General features: G+C 43.7%; 1 protein-coding gene and 1 long non-coding RNA gene across 7 annotated transcripts in view; one reads left to right on the top strand and one right to left on the bottom strand.

Moving 5' to 3' along the window:
• Nucleotides 1-1,857: 1,857 nt before the first annotated feature.
• Nucleotides 1,858-19,487, top strand: part of TRAF3IP2 (TRAF3 interacting protein 2) — a 53,223-nt gene continuing 35,593 nt past the window's right edge. For 2 of the 3 annotated variants that reach the window (XM_049899081.1, XM_049899073.1), the window contains exons 1-3: nucleotides 1,894-1,982; nucleotides 13,038-13,183; nucleotides 18,452-19,288. In XM_049899081.1, coding sequence (XP_049755038.1) covers nucleotides 13,072-13,183; nucleotides 18,452-19,288 — 949 coding nt within the window. In that variant the 5' untranslated portion in view covers nucleotides 1,894-1,982; nucleotides 13,038-13,071. Of the gene's footprint in view, nucleotides 1,983-13,037; nucleotides 13,184-18,451; nucleotides 19,289-19,487 lie in introns of all 3 variants that reach the window. The other variant, XM_049899091.1, reaches the window with a different exon arrangement.
• The window catches only part of LOC126084556 (uncharacterized), a 136,601-nt gene continuing 119,013 nt past the window's right edge, over nucleotides 1,900-19,487 (bottom strand). Inside the window, exons 2-5 of one of the 4 annotated variants that reach the window (XR_007519035.1) lie at nucleotides 16,552-16,747; nucleotides 16,034-16,175; nucleotides 6,846-7,105; nucleotides 1,900-2,587 (exon numbers count right to left, since the gene is read on the bottom strand). This is a non-coding gene — a long non-coding RNA (uncharacterized LOC126084556). Of the gene's footprint in view, nucleotides 7,106-16,033; nucleotides 16,176-16,551; nucleotides 16,748-19,487 lie in introns of all 4 variants that reach the window. The other 3 variants (XR_007519032.1, XR_007519034.1, XR_007519033.1) reach the window with 3 other exon arrangements.

Genomic DNA, 19,487 nt, shown 5'->3' with positions numbered 1-19,487 from the left:
CCATCTTTCCAGCCTTTTCTTATCTAGTCATTTATCAGAAACACAGTGATTGCCTACTATGTTCTGGGCAGTGTACTAGGTGTTAGGGCCAGTGCTGAACAAATATAAATCTATAAATGTATGTATTGACAAAAACGAGATAATAGTTTTTCACTAGATATCTGAAGCTACTTTTTTCATGTTAGCATGTAGAAATTGTAGTCCCTGGGTGGAGCAAATGGTTAAGCGCTAGACTACTAGGTCAGCAGTGAGAAAATGAAACCAGACCAATGGGTCTGTGCCCAGTGTGCAAGAAGCCAAACTCTCAGACACTGCCTTTCAGAAGAAGAAAGAGTTTATTTCACAGGCTAGCAAGCAGGAACTCAGAGGTATCGACCTCAGATTAAGTTACCCGATCTGTGTGAGCAATTTACAATTTATACTCATACATATTCATTTAAGGGTGGAGGAAAACAGCAGGCAGGATCAGGGTTTTAACTATTTATAGTTTCTACTGATTACTTGTTATGGGGTGGGGCTAAGATTTGGCATGGAGTGGCTGACTGACCCTTTGCTTTTGAAATGGGCTCTACTACTGCCGATGAGAGATTTTGGTCCCTTGGCATGAGTCTTTTGGTTCCTTGACATAAGTTTTCTAGTGTTACTGAGCATGCATGGTGGCCCAGGGTCATCTGTCGATCATCTTTGTTCTGCGTATGTCTGACTGTTCTAGCTGGTTAGATCTAGACTCTCTAGGGAGTCTGCAGAACAACTTGAGGGAAGTGAGTGATGTGGTGGGTGAGGTGACTAGAAGTGACGTGACAACTGGTGGAGTACTAATTAATTTGGTGTCTTCAGCCTCTAGGGTCCCCTAACAAACACATTCAGAGGCACCTCAGAAGACAGGCCTGGTGATTTGCTTCTGGAAGATCACAGCCTTGAAAACCCTGTTGGGTAATTCTACTCAGCAGACATGGGGTTGCCATGAGTTAGAATCGACTAGATTGCAACTAACAACAACAACTTGCAGAAATTGCTTCTATTATTTTTAGCATCTGTGTATTATTCCATTATAGGGATAGACCAAAATGTATATAATCTGTATGTGCCATTTAAAATCAAAGTGCATTTCCTCTCCTTGTAAAATATAGAGCAACCTGCCTCTCATACCTCTGACTCCAAAGCTCGCACTGCCCCAGTCTCCATCACACTCTGCTGTCCCAAACGTCAGCTGTCTTTATATACACACATTTCTATGATATCACCCTGCCTTCAGCATCTCCTTCCTGCTGGAAAAGCAATAGATTTTGTAGACTACTGATTAAACAGTGGGAAAGAAAGAAAGAAACTTGAAGTCATGAAAAATTGGGATGCAGCCAGAGGACAGTCTGTCTGTGTGTGTGTGTGTGTGTGTGTGTGTGTGTGTGTGAGAGAGTGTGCCTGAAAATGGGGGGGGGGGGGGCTGCAGGAGGATAAGTAATGAATGAATGTCCCTCTGTCTATGGGTGGCATTAGATAGTGTGAATTTTTTACTTCATACTCCTCCCATTATCTGCCTCCAATCTCCCCCCGTGGAACTGCTCAGGAATGAATAACCAGGTCTTAACAACCAAGTTCAATGCTTCTCCTGCGGGTAGGGTACAGTGATGACACTGAGGCCAGGGCGGCCAGGGCATTCCTCCACAGCCCTTAGCTGGATGGCGAAAACAAAAAATGCAGCCTAAGTGGTCACTGGCCATTTCTCGTGAATGAAGGAGGTTTCTTTTTAAGAAAGTGACTTCTCAGCTGTTGATTCACTGCCCCCAGGGAAATTTTTGAGCGGAGGCTTTCTAGCCTCAGTAGAAATTTGCATACAACTTCCACTTCCTGCTTCAGAGCCTGTTCTACTACTTACCTGGGCCGGGAGAGGGCGGAGGGGGGCCGAAAGCTACCCAAGGTGGAGACAGAAGAGAGAGCGCACGACCACCCTCCTGACCCGGTCTGTCTGTCCGCGGTGACTCTAGGTAAGTTATTCAGAGTTGCCGCCTGCCCAATCTTATTTCTTAACCACTGACCCATTTTCTAAAACACTTTGTTTTCTCCTGTACTGAAGTAATCTGTCTTTACTCCCCTCTGCCTTCCTCTCCCCACCTTTAACTTGTTCGTGTAGAGACCAGCTCAGGTTGAGAAAATGACAGTTAGGCTTCTGTTGCGAGAAAAAGTGTCGGTGGTTTAGCATTTCAAACAGGCTAGCAGAGATTAACTCCTTGAGGAGAGGAACCTACACACTCTCCATTTCAGAGCTGCCTGGGAACTATTTTTGTTTGGGTACTTAGTGTCCCTACAAGTTTTGATCAGGAACACAAGCCCCACTTCTCGGAGGGAGCCGGGGATGGCAAGGATTAAGTAATTGGCTTCCGGCCCCAGAACACGTCAGTGGCGGAGATGGAAAGAGAACTCCCATGTTTTCCTGATCCCTGTTTCATGCAGGGAAAAAATCAACACCACATTCTTGGGCCAGGAAGTTCTGTTTGGCTCTGTGCTGGCTGCCGGCGCCTTCTCAGCCCCTCTTCCGCGGCCCTCCGCCCATTCCAAGAAACCTAGGCATTTGCTGGGGGCTGGACAGAGCCTTGAGGGAAAACAAAAGGAGAAATGCTATTACTTAATCTTAGAAGCTAAGTAAGCGTCGTATGACTTTCAAACTCAAAATGGTCTCTTAGAATATGGAGATATTTTTAAAAGAAAGGGAGAAAAATGAGACCAAATAAATAATAAAAAGAGGTCAAGAAACTTACTTTCAAGTTCTCACTCCCTACTTCTTGCTGGCGCTGTGACTTGGGTAATTCACTTTGGCTTCCCCAGGCCTGCATTTCATCATCAGTAAAATGGGGCAGGGAGGAGGTTAGGGAATGAACTAATATGATTATGTGTAAATTCCCTTCAAATAAAACAAGGCTAGGATAATGTCAGAGGTACTCAAAGGGCTAGCCGTGATGGGTGGTCTTAGAAGACTTGGTATTGTTAGCTAATTATTCATATCTGTTCATTTCATCTCCTGCTTCTAGATGGTTAGTCCCTTGAGAAAAGGGACTTTGTTTCACAACACTTTTCTATTGCCCCAGCAGCCAGATACTAGCAAATGCCTCGTAGGTATGGGGTCATTCCTCATAAAGTTTGATTTCTATTTCACTCATCCACCCTCAAAGCAAAAGGTAAAGGTAAAGTCAGGGCAAAAGGCTGGGGGAGGCTGGGCAGCCACATGGCTCTTGATACATAGGAAAGAACAGGGGGTTTCTTGAATTCTTTCATGTTGCGTTCAGGTAAACCAGGAAGAATCGTCCCGGGCACTTGCCTGCAGAGTCAAGGCTGGCCAAAGGACCAGCAGACAAGCTTGGCTCCAGAAGCTGGCGTGACTGGCTTAGCTGGAGCTGGAAGCCACTCCTCAGCTTGACCAGTTACTCTGTGGGGGGCCTTTAATGTGTTATGAAAGGAAGCTTAAACATATGCTGATCCCATGTAAGGATGAGGACTATGATCAGACCCATTATTAGATGGCAGATGCACAGAATCTTTAACGTTTTCCAAACCACTACTTTTTCAAATTGTTATTGTTTATTTTGGGCAATTATCAGGCTGTGACTAACTGGGATGGGCTGATTCAGGGCTTTCAGTATTGCTAAGCCATTTCCGTGTGACAGTAAGGCCCTAATATAAAACAAATCCAGACTAACCCCGTTGCCATCAAGTTCATTCCAACTCATAGCAACCCTAAGGACAGAGTAGAACTGCCCTGTAAGCTTTCCACGGAGAGGCTGGTGGATTTGAACTGCCGACCTTTTGGTTAGCAGCCGAGTTCTTAACCACTGTGCCACCAGGACTCCTAATATAGCCCTTGTCAAAGGAGCCCTGGTGGTATAACAGTTGAGCCTCAGCTGCTGACTGAAAGGTTGGTGGCTTAACCTACCCAGTGGCTCCATGGAAGAAAAGCCTGGCATACTGCTTTTGTAAAGATTAAACCCACTGCTGTCAAGTTGATTCTGACTCCTAGAGACCTTACAGGACAGAGTAGAACTGTCCCATAGGTTTTCCAAGGCTGTAATCTTTGGTTTTTTTTTTTAATCTTTGGAATCCATGGAGTGGCTGGTGGGTTCAAACCACCGACCTTTCGATTAGCAGCAGAGCACTTAACCACTGCACCATCAGGGCTTCTTCTCCTAAAGATTATAGCCAAGAAAACCCTCTGGGGCAGTTTTACTTTGTTATATGGAGTTGCAATGAGTTGAAAATTGAATCAATGGCATCTCACAAGAACAACATAGTCCTTGTTTTTAAGTTTTTCTGTCTATGCTCCTGGAATGAGAGGCGTGGAATTTCAACATGTTTTACCTGTAATGAGTTACTGATTTTATTTTCCACGTGACAATGTACCATTAGCTGTAATCAGGCTAACTGTTGTTCGGCTGCCAGCTTAGCTTTAAATGCCACCCCACAGTCCTTTTTAATCCCAGTCCACCCCACTGATGGAGCATCACAAGGATGAATAATATGGTTACTCCATTCTGTTAATTGCGTGGGGTGAGCTAAGCAGGAGTGAAGTCTGCAATACACCGTGTTGGGGGGAAAGGTTCTTAATGCCGTGATACTCAGTTTTGGAGGGTACACAGACAGAACATGTTAAAGACTGCTTCTCTCAGGATTCAGGAGTTAAAGGCTATCGAATGCTTTGAAAATAAAAAGAGGAGGAGGAGGCAGTCATATTTGCACAAATTCTTTTAAGGGGCACTCGGAAGGAGAGATTCTAGGGGATAGTTTGTCTAAATTATATCTGTGTTTTATACATTGCAGAATGGAAATCTCAGAAATATCCTGATTTCAAATAATTTTTCTGCTGCAGGCAATTTTAGATTAGCCTTTAAAACATATATGAATTGCAGGCCACTGCTGCAGTAAAAAAAAAAAAAAAAAGCACAGATGAGGCATGTTAAACTTTAAACTCCGTTCAAATCCAACAAAATGACTCCTAACGTTTGATCACATTTCCTTATCAAAACAATCCTGCAGTCCTGTGAGAAAGCATCTGGGGGTTGGAATCAAGAAGCTTTCCCCCTGGGCCTCTCCCATTTTTTCCCAATCTGTTGTCACCAAGATATTTTTAGCTCATAAAACCCAGGCTGTCCTTTCTGCCTCAGACATTCTTTGCCTCTTGTGCCCAGCAGGCCTCTTACTTGCCCACATGTGCTTCACTGCCTGACTGCTCATTTTGTGTGTGTGTGAATGTGTACACAGCGTTTGTACAGGCCTTCCTGGAGACCAGAAGTTGTAAACTGACTGAGCGAGGGGTGACCTTTCACATTGAGGTCTTTACAGCTGTGTCCGTTTGGCTGGGTTCCCTGATGCCGTTGTTGTTCATTGCCCTGGAGTCAGTTCTGACTCACAGCGACCCCATGTGCAGGGTAGAACTGTGCTCCATTGGGTTTTCAAGGCTGTGGCCTTTCAGAAGCAGATAGCCAAGCCTGTCTTCCAAGGTGCCTCTGGGTAGGTTTCAACTGCCAATCTTTTGGCTAATAGTCGAGCACTTAACCATTTGTACCACACAAGGACTCTTTGGTTCCCTGATAAAAAACAAACAAACCTGTTGCTGTTGAGTTGATTCCAACTCACAGTAACACTACAGAACAGAGTAGAACTGCCCTGTAGGGTTTCCAAGGAGCAGCTGGTAGGTTTGAACTGCCAACATTTTGGTTAGCACTTGAGCTCTTAACCACTGCACCACCAGCTGAAATCAAGCTGTTGGGGAGTAATGGGGCTGACTTGAACCCCTACTCGTGTGTCCTCCCTTCACCTCCCATCTCCACCCCATGACACCACCCACAACCCAGCAGACCTAGGCTGGCTGGGGTCATGGTAGCTCCCTCAGTGATGATGGAAACTTGGGTCTTCTCTCCTTCATTGTTTTCCTGCACTCAGGGTTCAGTGTTATTCTTTCTTCCCTATCCAGGCTCAACAGGTCTCCCTCCCATCTCTGAACTCTCTTCCTATTCTGTGCTGTCTGCCTAGACCCTTCCTGGTGAACTAGCTTACCCTATAACACTCTTGCCTTTTACCTATATTCGTTCTTTTGCGTTTCTTCCAACTGCCACTTCTCATACCCAGTAACACATAAAAACCACAATTTAACTAAGTCTCCTACACCACTAAAGGGCAAATTAAAAAAAAAAAAGTTTCCTTCAAGGTTTCCCCGCTTTCCTTGCTTCTTTCCTGCCTGTCTGCCTTTTTATCCCTTCCTATTCTCCTGCCTTTTCCTCTTAATGCCTGCTTTAGTTTCGTGTAGAAACATACAGAATTACCATAAGTGGGTGGTTCTAAAGAACAGAAATTTATTTTCTCACAGTTCAGGCTAGAAGTCTGAATTCAAGGCACCAGCTCTAGGGGAAGGCTCTCTCTGTCGGCTCTGGGGGAAGCTACCTGTCTCAGCTTCTGTAACGCTGGCGTTCCTTGGTTCCTTGGCGATCTCCACACGGCATCTACCTTTCCCCCATTTGTGTCCCCTTGCTTCTGTGCCTAAGCTGCTCTTTTTATATCTCAAAAGTCATTAGATTAAGACATGGCCTACACTGATATGACCTCATTAATATGAGAAAGAAAACCTTATTCCCAAGTAGGATTATACCCACAGGTTTAGGGGGTAGGATTCCAACACACCTTTTGGGGGGACACAATTCAATCCTTAACATTACCCCTCCCTCTCCTTCACTCTGTGGCCGGAACTGAATTAGGGATTACAAATGTGTGCTTAAAACCCAACTCAAATGTGTGCTTAAAGAAACATTATTTAAAAAAAAAAAAAAAAATGGCTGCTTTGAGGTTGTTCTCTAAATGTTTATTACCAACTTCCAGCATGGCAGAGTCAGTCCGTTCCTGTTAGTCCATCTCATCCTCATTCAGTAGCCCCAAGGAGTCCCAGCACGAATGTCTCCAGAATCAGGTCAGGTCACGCTGCGCTGCCTTCAGCCTGATGTGAGTCTTACTGTGCAGGGTCGTGTTGTTGGCAGTAAATGCTCTTTTGTCTCCGGGGCTCACCACTGTTTCAAATCTGCTGGCAAACCAAATGGAAGAACTTCTCTGTCTGGGAAATTCTGCAACGAAACTTGAAAATATTTGTTCACTGGAGTTTGAATCTGAGCCAAATAGTTCACTCAAAACCAACCTTCCAGTAAGCAAACCAGTGTTAATGGAAGTCTGCATGCATTTGGGCAGTAAACTAAGAACGCTTAATGAGTTTAAAGTTTTTTTTTTTTTTTTAAATCCAGGACTTTTAGTCACTTATTCAAAAAAAAAAAAAAAAATTCCCTGGGGGATAAAGTAAGGCCTTGAGAATCTGTAATTGAAAGCATCTGATCCAAATTAGACCTGAGGGTCTTCCCAGCTGTAAAAGTATATATATTAATATATTTATGATGTCCACCTGAAACATGCATGCTCTGTGTCTCTAGGACTCTTTAACCCTGTTGATCAAAAGAACGCTAAAAAAAAAAAAAAAAATCCAAGCAGTTGGTGAATACCAAATCTTGATTATTTAGGAGCTGGTAATGTGGTTTATTAATTACTCTGGCTGCTCCATCTTGCCCTTCCTTTGTTTCTTGCCACACTATTTGTCTTCTTCCAGAGACATAACACCTTCATTAAATCCCACCTGTCCTTGCCTCAGAGGCGTCCCCTGGAAGATATTCGCTTTCTAGATGCACCACCATTTATCATCATCCTTTGTTTGTGCTCTGTCAACCAGTTTTCAATTTATTTTGGATTCAGTTTATGATTAAAATTTAATGAGATCCAATCAAGTGCTATTCTCAAATCAAGATGCCACTGCCGTCTCATCCACATCCTCTATTGTAATGGCTTGAAGGAAAGCTGCTGCCAAGGGTTTCCAGGCTGGCGATTCCTTATAGAACACAGAGGGCGGGTATCCAAGTCTTCTGAGCTTCAAGGTGAATGGTTCTGAACAGTCATCCCAGAAGCTTTAAGGGGCTATGTGGTTCCCCCCAACGCTAGCCCCCTTAGCTCCCCCATCAAATAGCTGTCATTGCTCTCATCTGGGAGATATGCAGTTAAGTGCAGGGGTGGTGGTGCCCTATTGCTTGGATTTGAAACCCAGCCATGCTACTTACTGGCCATGTAACCCTGGGAAAGTCAACTTCCCCGTGCCTCAGTTTCCCTGCTTTTAAAATGAGACTGACAATAAAAAAAAAAAAATTTTTTTTTTTTTTTTTATAGTTTAGTACCTATCAAATAGGGTACTATAAGGGTGAAATAAGTTAATACATATATAAAGCACTTGGAACAGTATTTGACACATAGTTAGCATTCAATGAATGTCAACAGTTATTGCCGAAAAATGGTAAGGTGTCTTATTCATTTCATTAAGCTTGTGTTTTGATTTAGAGCATGAGCTGGATCCAGGTTTGGCAAACCAGGGCCCTCGAACCAGAGGGGCCATGGCCTGCCTGTTTTTGTATGGCCTTAAGGAGTCCCTGGGTGGCATAGACAATTAAGCTCTCAGCTGCTAACTGAAAGGTTGGCAGTTTGAGTCCACCTATAGGTGCCTGGGAAGAAAGGCCTGGTGATCTACTTTCAAAAGATAAGCCATGGAAAACCCTATGGAGCACAGGTCTACTGTGACACACTTGGGATCATGTGCGTCATAATTGATTCAATAGCAACTGATTTTTTTTTTTTAAATTGTTAAGATGGATTTTTACATTTTTAAAGGAACAAAAAAATTATTTTAAAAAGGCAGAATAAGAGACAGAATAAAGCCTAAACTATTTACTGTCTGACCCTTTACAGAAAAAGATTGCCAACCCCCGATCTCTATGGTTCAATGGAAAGGGCCAGGAGATCTGCAGGCTAGATTTGGCTTCACCAATCCCCTGTCATGTGACTGGAAAAGCTTAATGTGTTGAAGCCTCTTTAAAAAGAAATGGTAAAGGCGTACTATTTACTCAACTTGTGGCCTGGAAACCCTGGTGGCATAGTGGTTAAGTGCTACAGCTGCTAACCAAAGGGTCAGCAGATTGAATCCGCCAGGTGCTCCTTGGAAACTCTATGGGGCAGTTCTACTCTGTCCTATAGGGTCACTATGAGTTGGAATTGACTCGACGGCATTGGGTTTGTTTTGGTTTTTTTGGTTGTGGCCCAGGCTTGTTCGAAGGGCAAAATGAGATGATATGTGTCAAATAACACTGGAAATGACTGAGATATACGTTTATTAAAGGATGCTCTCCATACATTAAAAAAAAAAAAGATCATATAATATCATTAGTGTGTCCCTGGGTGGTGCAAATGGTTAAGCACTAGACTGTTAACCTAAAGGCTGGCAGTTCGAGTCTACCCAGGAGTACCTCAGATAAAAGGCTTGGTAATCTACTTCTGAAAATCAGCCGTTGAAAACTCTGTAGAACATGGTTCTACTCTGACACACATGGGGTCATCATGAGTTGGCATTGAGTCCATGGCAACCAGTTTGGTTTAATACTATTAGCACCTAGGTATAAAACCAGTTAACCTAGTCTGGAAAAAGAGCCTCACAGCTAAATCACTTGTTGTAGTAGAAATAATGAATAATAAAGTAGCCATTGTTTTTTGAGAGCTTGATCTGGGCCAGGCTCTATATTTGGCACTTTATTTATATCTTCTTTTATCTTCACAACACCCCTAAGGGGCAAATATTGTTATTTTTCCCATTTTACAGGTAAGAAAAATGAGGGCCAGAGAAGTTAAATGATTTTCTCAAGATCACACATCCAATCATGTAGCTGGCAGAGAAAGAATTTAAGCCTACAGAGTCTGAATCCAGAGCCTGTGCATTTAAGTACTGCAGATTTTTCCACATCCCAAAAATATGTGTTGATCCAGGGTAACCCCATCTGGAAGCCAGAAGCCACAGCGTTCTGAATGTGGACATTAGATCTGTTAATGTGTGCCCTGAGAGAGGTTTATTTCCCACACAGGCCAGGTGGCATCTAATGGACTTGCAGAAACAGAGGCGGGGATGATGGGAGGAGAAGGAACTTTTTGATGAACTGTGAGATCAGAAAGGTAGTGTTGTGAAGACTGATAGAATCTGTCTCAAGAAACTAATAATTTCAGTCAGGATGTACTGGAGGAAGAAAAGGTTGTTGGGAACAGACATGAGCAAAATTTTAAGAGTTAGAGGCAGCTGAGGGAGTTGACTGAGAGCTGTATACAGGAAAAAAAAGAGAGAGAGAGAGAGAAAGGGCAAAGGCATGGGAAATTCTGTGAATGGGACACCAAGGGAACATTTTCACATGGGATGTCAAGGCTCTGACATCTGGATAAGATCTGATCTGCAAAACCAGGCTACTCTGGGAATAGAGGAGCCCAGAGAAAGGGCTAAGGTCTGAGTAGTCAGAAAGGAAGCCAAAGAGAGAGAGACTTGGAGAGAGGGAAACTGATAAATGTGAAGAAAGGTGCTGGTCAGAAGCCAAGAGCTAGAACGATAACTCTCAGTCCAAAGGGCAATAAGATTCCAGAGAAGAAAAACTCCTGTCTTTTGGGTCAGTTTAGAACAATTGAGAACCAGACTCAGGTGGGCAACTATTTCAGTCTAATTGTGTGTGTCTGAGACTAGCGCCCCATACTAGCTGTGTCTACCCCCTCCACCCCAGGCAAATGTTCTCACCCTCTGCTAAATGGTATTTTTGTATTTTAAGGGGCACAGGGCTTCACTCTCTCCTTAGTGGTCTCAGGAGTTCCTCATCCATATTGGTTCTCGTATTCGTATTGTGAACATCAGAATCACTAGTGGGACTTTTCCTCTTCTTTAAAAAACATTCTATTTATTTTTAAAATAGATACATATACACTTGGTACAAAACTTTAAAGGTACAAAATGGTATGAAAAGCAAGTCTCCCTCCTACCCCTGTTCCCAATCACCTGTTTCCCTTCCCAGAAGCAACCACTGTCCCTAATTTATTATGAGATGACTTAGGCATGTGCACTTATATATAATACAAAAGGTAGCACACTCTACACATTGTCCTATTCTTTAATTTTTTTGTTTTTCCTTAATGAATCTTGGAGATGGTTCCACATCAGTCCAAACAGAACTTCCTCATTCTTTTTAAAAGGTGCAAAGTATTCACTGTATGCATGTACTGCCGTTTTCAAAATCAGAGTGTTTTTTGGATATGTGGGTGGTTTCTGGTCTTTGCTACTATAAACATTACTGCACTTCCTGTCTTGGAAACCTCCTCATGTTACACAGTATGCACATTATCTGTAGAGGAAATTCCTAGAAGTGAAATTACTAGGTTAAAGGGCATATGCTTTTTAAATTCTGTAAGTTATTGCCAAATTGTACAAATTACAATCCCTTTGGCAAAGCAGAAGGAGCCCTAGTGGTGCAGTCGTTAAGTGCTCGGTTGCTAACCAAAAGGTCAGCAGTTTGAACCCAGCTGCTTGGAGGGAGAATGATGTGGCAGTAAAGATTTACAACCTTCACTGAGGGCTGGAGACCATGGGGATATCTAGCTCAATAGGCATAACATAGTTTATAAAAGAAAATGCTCTATATCCTAGTTTGGTGAGTAATGTCTGTGTTCTTAAAAGCTTATGAGTGGCCACCTAAGATACTCCACTGGTCTCACCCTATCTGAAGCAAGCGAGAATGAAGAAAACCAAAGGCACAAGGGAAAGATAAGTCCAAGGGACTAATGGACCACCAACTACCACGGCCTCCACCAGACTGAGTCGAGCGCAACTAGATGGTGCCCAGCTACCACCACTGACTGCTCTGATAGAGATCACAATAGAGGGTCCCAGACAGAGCTGGAGAAAAATGTGGAACAAAATTCTAACTCACAAAAAAAAGACCAGACTTACTAGTCTGACAGAGACTGTAGAAACCCCAAGAGTATGGCCCCCAGAAAACCTTTTAACTTAGTATTGAAGTCACTCCTGAGGTTCACCCTTCAGTCAAATATTAGACAGGCCCATAAAACAAAATGAGACTAAATGAGCATACCAGCCCAGGGGCAAGGACAAGAAGGCAGGAGGGGACAGGAAAGCTGGTAATGGGGAACCCAAGGTCAAGAAGGGGAGAGCGTTAACATGTCATGAGGTTGGCAACCAATGTCACAAAACAATATGTGTATTGTTTAATGAGAAACTAATTTGCTCTGTAAACCTTCGTCTAAAGGCCAGTTTAAAAAAAAAAAAAAGATTCACAGCCTTGAAAACCTTATGGGGTGCTTCCACTCTGTCCTATAGGATCGCTATGAGACACAATTGACTTGATGGCAATGAGTTTGGTTTTGGGTTTTGGCAAAGAACGGGAGAATCTGTTTACCTGTGAGACTTATTAAAAAAATACATAGAAGCCCTGGCCCCATCTCAGAATCTCTAGGGGTGGGGCCTGGGCATGGGTATTATCTCAGAAATGGGCCATGAATCAGAAGCTCTCCTGAGTTTCTTTGCCCTCCAGTTGCTTCCTTTCCCCAGGGATTGCCACAGTGAGGCAGACCTATGTCAGGTGCCTGGCACTGAGTGAGTAATTCATAAATATTTGCAAGAGTAAGAAAAGAGAAAAGTGTCACCTATGAGGTTTTATTTTAAAAACCCTGAGGATTTTGCCCACCAAACACTCCTCCCTTCCTACCCTGACATTCTCTCTGTCAGTTCAGTGGTCTTTTCAGCACACTGATCTGTCCCCCTCTCTGAAATAGGCATCAATCATTTATTCATTCAACAAATGTTTATTTAGCACCTACTATGTGCTGCGTGGAACCCTGGTGATGCCGTGGTTAAGAGCTATGGCTGCTAACCAAAAGGGTGGCAATTCGAATCTACCAGCCACTCCTTGGAAACGCTATTGGGGTGGTTCTACTCTGTCCTGTAGGGTTGCCATGAGTTGGGATTGACTTGATGGCAACGGGTTTGGGTTTTTTTTTTTTTTTTTTGTATGTGCCATATATAGCTCTAGGTGCTGGGAACGTAGCTGTGAACAGAATACAGTTATGCTCTGTGTAATGTTAGTTCTGGCAATTTCTGACCACAGATACATCTGGGATCCTGCACTTGCCCTTGGGGGGATGCCCACAGACCAACTCAGCAGGGAGCCTACCCCTCTGCACCTGCCCTCGAGAACAGGCACCCCTGCCACTGGGAGGAGTGGGTGCCAGATCCTGTTCCTGAACACCCAAGGTCAGCAGGCATCTTGAGGGCCCAACGAGGGGGTGGGGGTAGGCATTGGGTTGCTGCCTGCCCTTTCCCAGGGCGCCCCCTGCTGCCTGGGGCCCGTGCTGGGAGCCTCACAGGGCTGCAAGGCCATGTGCTGGGTGGTGCCAGGCCAAGTGCCACCTGAGGCATCTATAGTGGGAGCTGCCCTGGCCAAATGCGGTGCATAGCAGACCCTGGGCCCCTGTGCCTGTAGCCTCGTACCCCGAGAGCCAGGTGTTCACACAACATCCAAATCACATATTTCCTAGAACATATCATGGACATGAAATGATGCGTGGCTGTAGTGAAAAATTATGCCCTCATGAAGTTTACACGCTTTGGAAAGAGGGAAAGAGAGAAGAAAACAAGTAGTATGTATTATGGTGATAACTGCTAGAGAGGAAGATAAAGCAGAGAACGGCGCTAGGGTATGGGGGAGAATGGTGTAAAAAATTGACAGTGACCAGGGAGATCTCCCTGAGAAGGTGACAGCTAAGTAAAGACCTGAAGAGGAAGGAAGCAAGCCATGCATATATCTGGAAAGAGTGTTCTAAGAAGAGGGAATAAAAACCAAACCCGTCACCATCGAGTTGATTCCAACTCATAACAACCCTATAGGACAGAGTACAACTGCCCTATAGGGTTTCCAAGCAGCTGCAAGTGGATTCAAACTGTGGACTTTTGGGCAGCAGCCATAGTTCTTAATCACTGCACCACCAAGGGCACTCAAGTGCAAAAGCCCTGAGGTCGGCCTTTGGTTTCTGGTATGTTTGTTTTCTCTCTTGAGCTGGATTGCAAGCAACTTGAAGGTAGGAATAATGCTTTAGAAGTAATTTTGATTGCCTTTTAGAAAGCATAGTATTTTACTCTTCACTGTGTACCCTTTGGAAACCCTGGTGTCATAGAGGTTAATAGTTCAGCTGGAGAGACTGACTTGGTTTGTAAACTTTCACTTAAAGCACAATAAAAATTAAAAAAAAAAAAGTTTGGCTGCTAACCAAAAGGTCGGTAGTTCAAATCCACCAGGCGCTGCTTCGAAACCCTATGGAGCCCTTCTCCTCTGACCTTTAGGGTTGCTATGAGTCAGAATTGACTCGATGACCACAGGTTTTTTTGGTGTACCCTTTTGTACCTATCGAATTGTGTGTCATTTGTAGGTATCACTCACTGGAGAAAAATTCTTAATCGAGCCTATGTCTTTTTGTATCCCTTAGAAGGGGGATGCACAGCACAGAGGTGGACACATACTATTGTTGTTATTTGGTGCCATTGAGTCAATTCCCAGTCATAGTGACTCCATGTGACAGAGTAGAACTACCCCATAGGGTTTTCTTGGCTATATTTTTTACGGAATAAGATTGCTAGGTCTTTTTCCTCCAGAGTTGATAAGTGGGTTCGAACCACCAACCTTTTGGTTAGCAGCCAAGCGCTTAACCATTTTGCATCCAGGGCTCCTTGTACACATAGTAGGATTCAATAATTATCTGCTGTTTTTGAGTGTTTGATAGTGACATGTTTAAAACATCAAGGTTTCATTTTGCTTTTAAAAAATTACTAATCCTACAGTTTTCCTGAGACAGTTTGTTTATTACCATGCCAGGTTTATTTATTATCATCTGAGGGGCCATTTGTTCCTTTTCAGACCAGTTTTTACTTGTAGAATTCCTGCCATAGGGTGAACCTCAAATTTCAAGTTCTGTGAGGTGAACATTTTCCTGATCTTTTTTTCCTTTCTTTTTTTATTATTATTGTACATTTTCCTCATCTTTTTTTTATTATTATTGTACTTTAGATGAAGGTTTACAGAAGAAACTAGCTTCTCATTAAACAATTAGTATACATATTGTTTTGTCACTTTGGTTACCAACCCCATAGTATGTCAACACCCTACCTTCTAGACCTTGGGTTCTCTATTAACAGCTCTCCTGTCCCTTCCTGCCTTCTAGTCCTTGCCGCTGGGCTGGTGTGCCTCTTTAGTCTCATTTCATTTTATGGGCCATTCTAATCTTTGGCTGAAGGGTGAACCTCAGGAGTGACTGTATTGCTGAGCTAAACGGCTGTCTGGGGGCCATACTCTAGAGGTTTCTCCAGTCTCTCTCAGACCAATAAGTCTGGCCTTTTTTGTGTGTGTGTGTGTGAGTTAGAATTTTGTTCTACATTTTTCTCCAGCTCTGTCTGGGACCCTCTATTGCGATCTCTGTCAGAGTAGTCAGTGGTGGTTGCTGGGCACCATCTAGTTGCACTGGACTCAGTCTGGTAGACTCTGTGGTAGTTGTGGTCCATTAGTCCTTTGGACTAATCTTTCCCTTGTGTCTATGGTTTTCTTCATTCTCCCTTGCTCCCAACAGGATGAGAGCAGCAGAGTATCAGGTGACCACTCACAAGCTTTTAAGACCCCAGACGCTACTCACCAAAGTAGAATGTAGAATATTTTCTTTATAAACTATATTATGCCAATTGAGCTAGATGTTCCTCCAGACAATGGTCCTCACAGCCCTCAGCCCAGTAATTCGGTCCCTCAGGGCATTTGGATGTGTCTGTGGAGCTTCCATGACCTTGCCTTGTACAAGTTGTGCTGGCTTCCCCAGTATTGTGTACTCTTACCCTTCGCCAGTCTTTTTTTCTTAGCTTCCTCTGAACCCCTGAAGAGCCCTCAGCTAGAGTAGTAGAATTTGCAACTGCTTTTTCTGTTTGTAGTAGGGTAGCACTTCTAAGGCTTTTACATTTAAAAACCTGGGGAGAATGTAAATGGTTGTGCATAAGTGGAGGCAATGAAAATGAATCACATGACAAGAGAGAGCTGACAGAATTTAGTCCTCATGTGAGTTGGCTTACCTTGTATGTCTTTGCCCTCTCACTCAGCTGTGGGCCCACAGATGCATACAGGACATTACACAACACTCAGCCAGCTCTTCAGAAAATATTTTGTTCCATGACCAGCTGAAGAGCATGTCATACTGCATATCCAATTTCACAGCTGTAAAAAAAGCATAAGAAAGGAAAACAAAAGTGAGCATTTTTAAATAATAAAAAGCTGAAATAGTTGTTTTTAGTAAATTCTTGTTCATTTTCACAAAGTCTAATCAATTTAGGTGATGGGTCTCTTTTCTGCAGAACCAAGAGACAAGGGATACACACAGCCTAGACAGCAGCCTAGAAAGGAGACAAACAGAGGGGCAGAGGGACAGGAGCAGGGAGGGCAACCCAGCAATTAAAAGCTGAAGTGCTAGAGAACAGCATAAGCATTGTCGTACCACAGGAGGATACGTTTGATACCAAATAGGGAGAAGAGAAATATTAAGGGTGTTAGCAGGGAGTAGAGAAGCAAGTTGAAGATAAATTTGGTAGCAAACCTTTGGCTTCCCCTCTGCTCTGAGGTGGCACATTTTAAAATCCATGTTCTCATGTTCCTATTGGCTTGGGCACAGGGCTGAAGAGAAGGTGAATTCATATTTTTCAAATCTTGTCTTACAACAGTGATTTATGCACACTATGACTTTAGGCATAGTAAACCTGTTGCCATCGAGTTGATTCTGACTCACAGGGACCCTAGGCATAAAAAAAAAGTAAGCCCTAAATAAATGTTTGTGGTTGAAATTCTACATGGATCTAAAATAGAAATTTAAAAAGCCACACTGCGCCCCGCCTCCCCTCCTAACTCGTATTTGAAGTACGAGGCCTTGAAGTACATGTACGTGGACTTGCATAGAAAAAGCAGCTGGTTTTGTTTCTTTTCTTTTCACTCCCTCATTCTAGTACACCTGCTCTGGAGCTCCAGTCCCTCACATGCTGCCTTTTCCTGTGTCTACCTTCTTCCTTCTCCTGTGTCTAGACTTCCTAGGGCATCATCTCCAGCAATCTAATGATAAGGGGAGGGTAGTTTTCTTTCTCATTCTGTTATGTTAATTAACTGTTCTATTTTTGTAGATAAAGGCAATATTGCCTGGACTGTGGTCTAAAGGCTCTGTGGGCTAAAGGATAGCTTGGCTGCCTTGCAGTTAAACTACATCACAAACCAGATGGTAGTGGCTACCTTAATTGCAGGCACAGTGCCCAGAAGGAATTAAGTCCTGTAAATTAAGTCCTCTAAACTTAAAATTGTTAACTAGAAAATGTCACCCTGGCCTTTTTCTAATTTTTTTTTTAATTTGGACTTTCTTTTTTGTTTTTCAAAACTTCTATTTATTTTTTGATTAGTTAATAGTCACATGGAGCAATAATTTAAAAGTTCAAAGATGAAAACTCCCTCCCACTCCTATCCTCACCTTAGTTCTATCCTTAAAGGAAACCAACGTACCAGTGTTTCCTGTATCCTTCCACACGTGTTTTATACGTATACAAGCAGACACACACACAAAAACATACACACGTTCCTTCCTCCTTTTTTTCATACAACATAGCAGCATAATATACACATTGTTCTATTTCTTGCTTTTTTTTAAATCACCTAGCAATATAGTTTGGAGATGGCTCCATATGGTTGTGTTGCTGTTGTTGTTAGGTGCCATCAAGTCAAGTCTGACTCATAGTGACTCCATGTGACAGAGTAGGACTGCTCTATGGGGTTTTCTTGGTTGCAGTCTTTACTGAAGCAAATCACCAGGTCTTTCTCCCCCAGAGTTGCTGGTTGCATTTGAACTGCCAACCCTTTTGATTATCAGCTGAGCGCTTAACTGTTGCACCACCAAAACCAAACCAAACCTGTTGCAGTCAAGTCCAACTCATAGCAATCCTATAGGACAGGGTAGAACTGCCCCATAGGGTTTCTAAGGAGCGCCTGGTAGATTTGAACTGGCAACCTTTTGGTTAGCAGCTGAGCTCTTAACCACTGTACCACAAGGGCTCTGTTGCACCACCAGGGCTCCTTAATTAGTTACTAAAACGTCTTTCATTGTGGATTCCAAACACACACAAAACAGCCCACATAATGATAATTTCTTTTTCCTCATTTCTTGGTAGTTGATGTTCATCTGTGTTTTCCGCTTGCTGGTCAATGACGTCTGCCATAGGATGGCCCAGTGACATTCTTTGAATCACCTTTCAGATAAAATATCATCCTAATAAGCATTAGTGTTTTTGCCTGGAGGATAGGTGAACAACTTAATGTAATTAGGGCTGCGTAAGCACATTTGTTTCACGCTACCGTTAATTTAAGCCACATCCTGAAAGAGGTCCCTTAAGGTCATATAAAGTGGGAACTCTTAAGAAATGATGTCTCTTCTAAGGCTGTGCCATGTTTTTCTCTTGATTCAGAAACTAGAATGAACCGAAGCATTCCTGTGGAGGTTGATGAATCAGAACCATACCCAAGTCAGTTGCTGAAAGCAATCCCAGAATATTTCCTGGAAGAGGACTCAGAACCACCTGCTCCAAATCTAAGGAACATGGCACCCACCAGCTTGTCTGCACTCCAAACCCCTCATTATTCCTCGGGAGGCTTTACTCAGGCTCACCCACTCCTGAAACTTGCAAATCACCAACGGCCTTTGTCCCAGCAGGCCACCTGCCTGCGAAATAAAGTCCTGGAGGAGAGTGAAGACAGCTTCTGTAGGAGACACCCAGACCCAGGCAAAGATTTTCACTTGGGCCCCTCTGAGGCCAGTGAGCCTGAACCTGAGTCTGTGGTTGGAGTCCTCCTTCCAGAGCATCAGTTTTTATTTGTGGAAAAACGTAACCAACAGCTGGGATCTCAGCTTTCAGCAGCTTCTCCTGACACTGGCCATGACTCAGACAAATCAGACCAGAGTTCGCCTAATGCCTCAGCAGACTCCTCAGGCAGTAGCCAAGAGATGTTGCAAAGGCCTCAGCCCCACAGGAACCCAGGAGCCCCAGATCTGCCTACTATAGACACCGGGTATGACTCTCAGCCCCAGGATGTCCTGGGCATCAGGCAGCTGGAAAGACCCCTGCCCCTCACCTCCGTGTGTTACCTCCAGGACCTCCCCAGACCTCTCAGGTCCAGAGAGTTTCATCAGTTTGAACCTCAGAGGTACCCAGCATGTGCACAGATGCTGCCTCCCAACCCTTCCCCACACGCTCAGTGGAACTATCATTACCATTGTCCTGGAGGTCCTGACCACCAGGTGCCATGTAAGTGACCTCTACCTTCTTGGACATTCTGGGCTGGGTAACTGAGTAAACGATGGCCTTGCGTCAGGATGCAGAGAAGGCATTCTGCTTTTTATAGGCACTTTCCATATGGAAAGGTATCTTGTTAGGTGCCATCGATTTTGACTCATAGCGACCCCATGTGACAAAGTAGAACTGCCTCATAGGGATTTCCAGATAA

Source organism: Elephas maximus, chromosome 1, assembly GCF_024166365.1.
Source record: "Elephas maximus indicus isolate mEleMax1 chromosome 1, mEleMax1 primary haplotype, whole genome shotgun sequence".
NCBI lineage: Eukaryota > Metazoa > Chordata > Mammalia > Proboscidea > Elephantidae > Elephas > Elephas maximus.
Note: the sequence above shows the minus strand (reverse complement) of the source record. Positions and strands in the feature narration are given on the sequence as shown.